Genomic DNA, 9,999 nt, shown 5'->3' on the forward strand with positions numbered 1-9,999 from the left:
CCCATTAAAGGAAGGGGATGCTGATTATTGATTAGCAGGGGCAAACAGTACCTTCTGCCGGGGCTGATTAGGTAAGGACACCACCACAGTGTTGCAGATAGCCAAAGCAAGAAAGAAGTCCATGATGTATGAGGCTTCCAGTGACATCTCTTCACAATGACTGGAGAGATACAAAGACTTGGGGCCGATTTTGTAAAACTTTCTCTCTAATCCTGGGTCTGGTAACACATCCTTCTCCTGGAAACAGGACAAAAGCAAAGCAGTTATTACTACGTAATGGATTATCAAACAAAAAATTCTCAACATTGGAATTAAAAAAAGGAATGAAGTTAAAAAGGAAAAAAGGACAAAATCATTACAAAAGTTAGAAACAACAATGATAAATACACACCATAGGACTGCTAAATGCAACGTGTCTTGGTTGCGGCACAGAACCGGTTCCATCACCTTCTCCTCTCAGTTCTAAACCACTTGCAGACAGCTTGTTCAATGACTTGTTGCTTGCCATGCTCCTCACTGATTTGGGGCTTTGATTCTTGCATTTGAAGGATGCACTTCTGGAGGAGAAATGATCTAGTGTTTCTTCACAGTGCAGATCAGGATCTTGATAGGACTGAAGTCGCTTGGCTTGAAAAGCATAAACAGCAATGATTTTATTACAAACCAAAATAAAATACATGCTGACAATAAATACAGATTTACAACACAACAAAACAGCACATGTAGTTGTCACAGTTATGAGGATTGATCAAGTACATGAGTACATGAACTCACTAAATTCCTAAAACTGAATATTTTAAGGTCAAGGTTAAGTAGGTACCCCATGTTGGGCAGTTCTTTATTGTGCAGTATTCTAATGATCATAGACAATGGACCTCTGCAGGGAATAACCTACCTAGCGGTTCATGTCTTTACGGTTTTATATGTCTAAAAGTGGTACATTGTTTTTCATGAAAATGTATTTTACAGTATAATATAATAGTATGAGGATAATAAAGTTTGAAACACAAAATCATGTAAAAATAATAAATTGAATAAATTAAACAAATCTATATATTTAAAAAAAAAAAATGTTTAAATTTTTTTTTTGGGAAAAAATACATATTATACTCATACTATTATATATACTGTAAAAAAATGTTCTTGAAAACAATGTACTGCTTTTACACATAGAAATCCAATGTATTGCATTCAATACAGTTATTTTGTATTTGCAAAACAAATGGATTTTAAATTTCCCGCCCGCAACCTACACACGCACTGACGTCGCCGGGAACTCCCCGGTGACTCATTGGGTGCAGAAGCCAGCCAGAAGAGGAAGGAAGAAGACAGAGATTGCGGCAATGGACGGCGCGGGAGGCCAGCGGATCAGGTAAGGCTGTATTTACTATTACTTCCCATAGGATTACTAATCCCATAGGATTAGTGTGACTCGGGGTTACTGCTTTTAGCAACTTTTTTCTAGGAAGGTTAAAATGGTCCGATGACAGGAAAGATATGTTTGCATTGAACATACGCTTGGAGGACCAAAATCTCATTTGTTTAATGGGACTTAAGCCTTAAAGCATGCAAATTAATAAAACTGAAGGGACAGGCAATATACAATTTGCAATAAACCACACCAACCTGCCCAATCATTGTATGATTCCTAGTTGAACCCAGGGGATGCCAGAATACCCGGGCAGCTATGACAAAATTAACTCCCATGTGCATGAAATACGTCATCCTGGCTCAGCCAATTAAAATGGCCAAAGATAAGAACCAGGAAGGGTCAGAAAAAAGTGGCCCCTCTGAACAGGGACAGGTAAGTGTTTTTTTTTTTTTTTTTTTATTCCAAATCAGGCAGGTAAGGTTATTGTATTACAAAAGAGATATCACCTGTCCCATCTGAAAAGGACCTGACTGCAGTTTTTTAAAAAAGGGGTTAGTTCCACTTTAGGCAAACACCTCCGAGTCCAAAAGAACTAGGTTATGTTTTGCTTAGGTGTGTAAGACAGGACGTCTCTTTGGGCACTGCAGTGCCTCCAGCCAGCTGCTACATGGTACAGGACACAGTGTTATATTGATAGACCTAACTAATTCTGTCTTATTCTGTAAAGACATACCGTTGGCTTCATGGGAATATTCCACTCCTGCAATGCTGCATCTCCGGAAAACCATCTTGTTCTCTGTAAGAGTGCCAGTTTTGTCCGAGAAAATGTACTGCACCTGACCCAGGTCTTCTGAAATGTTCAGAGCTCTGCACTCTATCATAGAGTCAGCCTTCTCACAATACAAATCTCGGTCATTCTGAATAAAGTAGATTTGCCCCAGCTTAACAATTTCAATGGAGACGTAGAGAGAGATTGGGATCAACACCTAAAGAAAAGCAAAACATTTTAACATTAAAGACTGCAGATAAAAAAAGCAGCAGATTAAACAAGCAACTCGAAACTTCCATGCATCAAATCAATATCTGTTTATATCAAATGTTCAGATACAACAATACTAATGTGGGTAGTTGCCAATGCCAACTGGATTTCAACTGTCTATCACAAAAACATCCAAGTATCTGATGTGAATTTTGTATTATGCAAAAATAAAAAGTATCTTATTTTCTGCTAACCTTTTGTTTTATGATTTATGTATTCTATGGTATAAGTAACACAATACTCTTCCCAGAATTTTTTTTGTAAGCTGTGTGGGAAGAAGCTATAGACAGGTGACGGTCTCCCTATTGTGACCCAACTACTTAGTAACCACCCCAAAACAACCAGGTGGTGCCCCCAGCTAAAAGGGGCTAAGGAGAACAGACTGTTTTATTATACAATTATACAAACTTATATAAAATGCAACATACAAAGTGAACCAAAACCATACAAAGTGTTAACAGAACAGAAAAGACAGCTTCCTTTTACACTCTTTTTGAAGGGGAAGTGCTCTAAGACTAAACAGAGGAAAGTCACTTCTCACTGACATGAATGGGTAAATTAGGGAGAAGTATAATTTCCTGGAGCTGTTTCAATGAGCCCTTTGGCAGCCATGGCTTAAAAAAAAACAAAAAAAAAAAACAAAAAAAAAAACTAGTCTTCCTGGAAGATCAGCTTTTTGGCTGGAATGCAGCATCCACTTTTAATGGAAGTCAATGTCCAGCCCAGTATTACCCATTTTGTATTTTGTCTGGCAGATGTAGGTAGCATATCTGACCCAGAAAATGCTTTCGCTGTACAAGGATGACAATGTTTCAGGCTCACAGGATGCACAGCAAGTTTATAACTTATTTTCCAGAAATTGTTTATGCATTTGAAATACAGATTCAGTAAAATACCAATAAAATAAAATGTTACCTGCAGAAGGATTATCATTGTCCAAAACATGTAAAAAGCAGCCAGTGCTGGAGGGGTGTGTTGTCCGCTGGGTTCAGGAATGCTGAAAATTGGATGTTCAGGAAAATGCATCAGCCAGATCCAATGCCCTTAAATAAGGAAGTAAACAACTAAAATCAGAGTGTAAGAGGATAATTATAACAAGAATCTCCTACAAATCTTACCTGCCCAATATAAAAAGATATGGCCAATTCTTGGTTCCTAAACTTTTAATATGAATAATAATGTTTAATGATGGTTTAATACATACATAATCAGACTTAATGCTGCGTTCACAATATTTGTCCAGTATTAAGCTTTAAATATGGAAAACAAGAATCTGACAGATAGGATTACCGGGCCTTTTGTCACTTTCGATTTATTCCCCTAAACCAATGGATCAAATAATAATGGTAATACTTTGCCCCAATGACCTGTGCACCTGTGAATAATATCATATTTTTTATTATTAACAATACCATGTTAAGCCTTCTAAAGCACAGTAAGACATTCCTCAGTTTATGATCTCATCTCTTTGGTACGAGGTAATCACAATCAGGCTTATTAGAAAGGAAAATAGGACAGACACACCTCACATTTCTAACTAAGCATATTGTGGCATGTGCATACTTGAGAACTAAAGGTAAAATTATATCTAAAGATTTCCTGAATCTTCACTCACCGATTGCTCCAGCCAGGCACATTATCAACAACAGGAGAACACACCACAATATATCCGAGTTCAGCTGTCTCTCCAGCCTGCTGCGCTTGTATCTTGGTCCACTGTTATTCAGCATCGTTTTAGTCTCATGTCCTATTACAAAACAATCACTTTAACATCAGGCATACATTTTTTTCACAAAACAAACAAAGTTTGCTAAAATAGCCAACACACACTGTCTTATCACTGGATCTCAATTCAAATTCATATAAAGTTTTTTTTTCTTTAATTAACTTTTCATTTGTCTTGTTTTTCCAGGTGTGGACTAGCAGCCACAGTTAGGCTACATACACACGTGCATCCCATAATCAGTTCAGGGCCGATATCGGACGATAATCTTGCGTGTGCACAGTGCTCATTGCCCATCGTCTGGATGACCCCCCTGGCGGATCCATGGATGGATGACAAAGGATCGTAATGGAAGTGAAGGGGGAGAGAGCACAGCTGGGTGCCACTCTGTCATTCTCCCCCTCCCCTCTCCGGAGAGCAGAACAGTGCTGTATGTATAGCACTCCTTTATGCATCGTGCAGTCGTTGGAAAGGATCGGGAAACATCCATTCCAACAACAATTATTGCATGTGTGTACGTAGCCTTACTTACACAAATGAATAATTACCCAGACAGAAAAAAAAGAACAGTTAGTTTGCTTAGGCAGAAAGCTGCATACAGTTAAAGTTGCTATTATATTCCATAAACTTACAGCGCTGTGTATTATGTTGGGGCTATATAAATCCTGCTTGTTAATTATAATAATAAAAAAACTTATAATATATTTAAAAAATTTAAACGCAACTACAAACCCTCAATTTCTTCACAATTCAAATGACATTAATACGGAGCCCTGTCCAGACTCTAACTACATAATATGTGTACTCTTAACGTCAGATTTTCCAAACTTGTAACACAGAGCAGCAGATGCAGCCTCTTGCAAAATTGATCATCAGTCAGCTTATACATAAATTCCACATTTGCAATTACAAAATCGATTAAGTGTTGTTGGGACCTTTGTTCTTTTTCCTGCTTAGGTCAACACACATTATCTCACAACCATGGCACCCACTGTAATGCTTGGAACAATTGGAGTTCCCATAAGCTGTGGTCTTGCATTGGCATCAATGAAATAATAAAAATGCTGATAATGAATTTTTTGAATCACACACAGCAAAAAGGAAATAATGAATAAAAAAATCATATATAAAAGGATTTAAGATTTATATTGTGCCTTTCTGCTTAGCAGAAATTATTCAGTACGGAATGTAGGACAAAGCAAACCACCATTGATACCGTGCACTACACATTATTACTGAGTATGGATGCTGGAAGGAAGTATATGACACATCATGATAACCTGTATCGGCCATTCACTAGGAACACTGGCCTTCATTTCCCTATCACTACACCCTACATTGGGTACTCGCTGATCCCTATACTCCTTGTTCCATAAATAAAAACACCAAAGAAACATGTTCAGATGGCACACATACTTGCCAGGATAAAGAAAACATGTAAGGGCACAAACCTGCATAAACTACGATTCCAATGACGGCTTCTGTATTTCTCACAACGCATCCTCTCAGTAACAGGTTTTCTTTATTCAGTCCAATTTTTTCCTGGCCTGAAGGCAACCTTTCACTATTAGGTAAAAACAAAAAATACATTTACATTACGGAAATTCGAAGAGTATGCAAATCCTAACAATAAACAACTTTTATTTATTCCTTTTTGGTGTGATAAATATTTCATTGAAATTGTTCTATTAGATTGCTTGAAAACACTTTTGCTTTCTGCCTGTATTGACTTTTAACAATTAAATTGTTCTTTGCTATCGCTGCAATACAGGAGGACAGAACACTGCCCTTCTGTGATATTAAATAACACATCCAACAATATGCTTCAATATATTTCTTTTTGTATAAAGTTTAGATATGTATTAAGGGCATTTTAGGGAAAGTACATAACAAAGTTTACACAAGTAGTGAATAAAACTGCAATTAAAACAAATATTCGGAAAATAGAACTGTGGACTACAGCAAGTCCAAGAATGGAAAAATAGTATTTCATACATATATTAAAACTCTCTTTACAACTGGAACTTCACGGAAAAAAGTCAATACACCACACAAAACATATGTACAACTTAAATGCAAAGACCTAATCCCTTTCCTTTTATGCAACTAGTAAAATTAGGGATGCCAGCGGATCAGGTAAGGCTGTATTTACTATTACTTCCCATAGGATTACTAATCCCATAGGATTAGTGTGACTCGGGGTTACTGCTTTTAGCAACTTTTTTCTAGGAAGGTTAAAATGGTCCGATGACAGGAAAGATATGTTTGCATTTAACATACGCTTGGAGGACCAAAATCTCATTTGTTTAATGGGACTTAAGCCTTAAAGCATGCAAATTAATAAAACAGAAGGGACAGGCAATATACAATTTGCAATAAACCACACCAACCTGCCCAATCATTGTATGATTCCTAGTTGAACCCAGGGCATGCCGAGATACCCGGGCAGCTATGACAAAATTAATTCCCATGTGCATGAAATACGTCATCCTGGCTCAGCCAATTAAAATGGCCAAAGATAAGAACCAGGAAGGGTCAGAAAAAAGTGGCCCCTCTGAACAGGGACAGGTAAGTGTTTTTTTTTTTTTTTTTTTATTCCAAATCAGGCAGGTAAGGTTATTGTATTACAAAAGAGATATCACCTGTCCCATCTGAAAAGGACCTGACTGCAGTTTTTTAAAAAAGGGGTTAGTTCCACTTTAGGCAAACACCTCCGAGTCCAAAAGAACTAGGTTATGTTTTGCTTAGGTGTGTAAGACAGGACGTCTCTTTGGGCACTGCAGTGCCTCCAGCCAGCTGCTACATGGTACAGGACACAGTGTTATATTGATAGACCTAACTAATTCTGTCTTATTCTGTAAAGACATACCGTTGGCTTCATGGGAATATTCCACTCCTGCAATGCTGCATCTCCGGAAAACCATCTTGTTCTCTGTAAGAGTGCCAGTTTTGTCCGAGAAAATGTACTGCACCTGACCCAGGTCTTCTGAAATGTTCAGAGCTCTGCACTCTATCATAGAGTCAGCCTTCTCACAATACAAATCTCGGTCATTCTGAATAAAGTAGATTTGCCCCAGCTTAACAATTTCAATGGAGACGTAGAGAGAGATTGGGATCAACACCTAAAGAAAAGCAAAACATTTTAACATTAAAGACTGCAGATAAAAAAAGCAGGAGATTAAACAAGCAACAGATTAAACAAAAAGCAGCAGAATAAACAAGCAACTTGAAACTTCCATGCATCAAATCAATATCTGTTTATATCAAATGTTCAGATACAACAATACTAATGTGGGTAGTTGCCAATGCCAACTGGATTTCAACTGTCTATCACAAAAACATCCAAGTATCTGATGTGAATTTTGTATTATGCAAAAATAAAAAGTATCTTATTTTCTGCTAACCTTTTGTTTTATGATTTATGTATTCTATGGTATAAGTAACACAATACTCTTCCCAGAATTTTTTTTATAAGCTGTGTGGGAAGAAGCTATAGACAGGTGACGGTCTCCCTATTGTGACCCAACTACTTAGTAACCACCCCAAAACAACCAGGTGGTGCCCCCAGCTAAAAGGGGCTAAGGAGAACAGACTGTTTTATTATACAATTATACAAACTTATATAAAATGCAACATACAAAGTGAACCAAAACCATACAAAGTGTTAACAGAACAGAAAAGACAGCTTCCTTTTACACTCTTTTTGAAGGGGAAGTGCTCTAAGACTAAACAGAGGAAAGTCACTTCTCACTGACATGAATGGGTAAATTAGGGAGAAGTATAATTTCCTGGAGCTGTTTCAATGAGCCCTTTGGCAGCCATGGCTTAAAAAAAAACAAAAAAAAAAAACAAAAAAAAAAACTAGTCTTCCTGGAAGATCAGCTTTTTGGCTGGAATGCAGCATCCACTTTTAATGGAAGTCAATGTCCAGCCCAGTATTACCCATTTTGTATTTTGTCTGGCAGATGTAGGTAGCATATCTGACCCAGAAAATGCTTTCGCTGTACAAGGATGACAATGTTTCAGGCTCACAGGATGCACAGCAAGTTTATAACTTATTTTCCAGAAATTGTTTATGCATTTGAAATACAGATTCAGTAAAATACCAATAAAATAAAATGTTACCTGCAGAAGGATTATCATTGTCCAAAACATGTAAAAAGCAGCCAGTGCTGGAGGGGTGTGTTGTCCGCTGGGTTCAGGAATGCTGAAAATTGGATGTTCAGGAAAATGCATCAGCCAGATCCAATGCCCTTAAATAAGGAAGTAAACAACTAAAATCAGAGTGTAAGAGGATAATTATAACAAGAATCTCCTACAAATCTTACCTGCCCAATATAAAAAGATATGGCCAATTCTTGGTTCCTAAACTTTTAATATGAATAATAATGTTTAATGATGGTTTAATACATACATAATCAGACTTAATGCTGCGTTCACAATATTTGTCCAGTATTAAGCTTTAAATATGGAAAACAAGAATCTGACAGATAGGATTACCGGGCCTTTTGTCACTTTCGATTTATTCCCCTAAACCAATGGATCAAATAATAATGGTAATACTTTGCCCCAATGACCTGTGCACCTGTGAATAATATCATATTTTTTATTATTAACAATACCATGTTAAGCCTTCTAAAGCACAGTAAGACATTCCTCAGTTTATGATCTCATCTCTTTGGTACGAGGTAATCACAATCAGGCTTATTAGAAAGGAAAATAGGACAGACACACCTCACATTTCTAACTAAGCATATTGTGGCATGTGCATACTTGAGAACTAAAGGTAAAATTATATCTAAAGATTTCCTGAATCTTCACTCACCGATTGCTCCAGCCAGGCACATTATCAACAACAGGAGAACACACCACAATATATCCGAGTTCAGCTGTCTCTCCAGCCTGCTGCGCTTGTATCTTGGTCCACTGTTATTCAGCATCGTTTTAGTCTCATGTCCTATTACAAAACAATCACTTTAACTTCAGGCATACATTTTTTTCACAAAACAAGCAAAGTTTGCTAAAATAGCCAACACACACTGTCTTATCACTGGATCTCAATTCAAATTCATATAAAGTTTTTTTTTCTTTAATTAACTTTTCATTTGTCTTGTTTTTCCAGGTGTGGACTAGCAGCCACAGTTAGGCTACATACACACGTGCATCCCATAATCAGTTCAGGGCCGATATCGGACGATAATCTTGCGTGTGCACAGTGCTCATTGCCCATCGTCTGGATGACCCCCCTGGCGGATCCATGGATGGATGACAAAGGATCGTAATGGAAGTGAAGGGGGAGAGAGCACAGCTGGGTGCCACTCTGTCATTCTCCCCCTCCCCTCTCCGGAGAGCAGAACAGTGCTGTATGTATAGCACTCCTTTATGCATCGTGCAGTCGTTGGAAAGGATCGGGAAACATCCATTCCAACAACAATTGCATGTGTGTACGCAGCCTTACTTTCACAAATGAATAATTACCCAGACAGAAAAAAAAGAACAGTTAGTTTGCTTAGGCAGAAAGCTGCATACAGTTAAAGTTGCTATTATATTCCATTAACTTACAGCGCTGTGTATTATGTTGGGGCTATATAAATCCTGCTTGTTAATTATAATAATAAAAAAACTTATAATATATTTAAAAAATTTAAACGCAACTACAAACCCTCAATTTCTTCACAATTCAAATGACATTAATACGGAGCCCTGTCCAGACTCTAACTACATAATATGTGTACTCTTAACGTCAGATTTTCCAAACTTGTAACACAGAGCAGCAGATGCAGCCTCTTGCAAAATTGATCATCAGTCAGCTTATACATAAATTCCACATTTGCAATTACAAAATCGATTAAGTGTTGTTGGGAC

At 37.4% G+C, this 9,999-nt stretch overlaps 2 protein-coding genes across 2 annotated transcripts; both read right to left on the reverse strand.

Annotated features, from left to right (window-relative positions):
- Window positions 1–6: 6 nt before the first annotated feature.
- LOC140321093 (phospholipid-transporting ATPase VD-like) lies at window positions 7–5,738 on the reverse strand. The gene is made up of 6 exons (XM_072397970.1): window positions 5,586–5,738; window positions 4,027–4,158; window positions 3,327–3,454; window positions 2,106–2,358; window positions 392–627; window positions 7–237 (listed from the first exon to the last, which is right to left on the reverse strand). Exons 1-6 carry the CDS (start codon window positions 5,722–5,724, stop codon window positions 25–27), a joined length of 1,101 nt encoding a protein of 366 aa, XP_072254071.1. The 5' UTR covers window positions 5,725–5,738; the 3' UTR covers window positions 7–24.
- Window positions 5,739–6,858: 1,120 nt separating this feature from the next.
- LOC140321094 (phospholipid-transporting ATPase VD-like) lies at window positions 6,859–9,088 on the reverse strand. Its single transcript, XM_072397971.1, has 3 exons — window positions 8,960–9,088; window positions 8,260–8,387; window positions 6,859–7,256 (listed from the first exon to the last, which is right to left on the reverse strand). The coding sequence occupies exons 1-3, from the start codon at window positions 9,072–9,074 to the stop codon at window positions 6,879–6,881; spliced, it is 621 nt and encodes a 206-aa protein (XP_072254072.1). The 5' UTR covers window positions 9,075–9,088; the 3' UTR covers window positions 6,859–6,878.
- Between the last annotated feature and the right edge of the window lie 911 nt (window positions 9,089–9,999).

Source organism: Pyxicephalus adspersus, unplaced genomic scaffold, assembly GCF_032062135.1.
Source record: "Pyxicephalus adspersus unplaced genomic scaffold, UCB_Pads_2.0 Sca693, whole genome shotgun sequence".
In the NCBI taxonomy this organism is placed as follows: Eukaryota; Metazoa; Chordata; class Amphibia; order Anura; family Pyxicephalidae; genus Pyxicephalus; species Pyxicephalus adspersus.

Coding starts and splice junctions, on each gene's coding strand:
- LOC140321094 (XM_072397971.1), bottom strand. CDS start 9,074: ATGCTGAATAACAGTGGACCAAGATACAAGCGCAGCAGGCTGGAGAGA. Junction 8,388..8,959: donor GTGCCTGGCTGGAGCAATCG/GTGAGTGAAGAT, acceptor TCCTTATTTAAG/GGCATTGGATCTGGCTGATG. Junction 7,257..8,259: donor CAATGATAATCCTTCTGCAG/GTAACATTTTAT, acceptor GCTTTTCTTTAG/GTGTTGATCCCAATCTCTCT.
- LOC140321093 (XM_072397970.1), bottom strand. CDS start 5,724: ATGTATTTTTTGTTTTTACCTAATAGTGAAAGGTTGCCTTCAGGCCAG. Junction 3,455..4,026: donor GTGCCTGGCTGGAGCAATCG/GTGAGTGAAGAT, acceptor TCCTTATTTAAG/GGCATTGGATCTGGCTGATG. Junction 628..2,105: donor ATATTCCCATGAAGCCAACG/GTATGTCTTTAC, acceptor ATGCTTTTCAAG/CCAAGCGACTTCAGTCCTAT.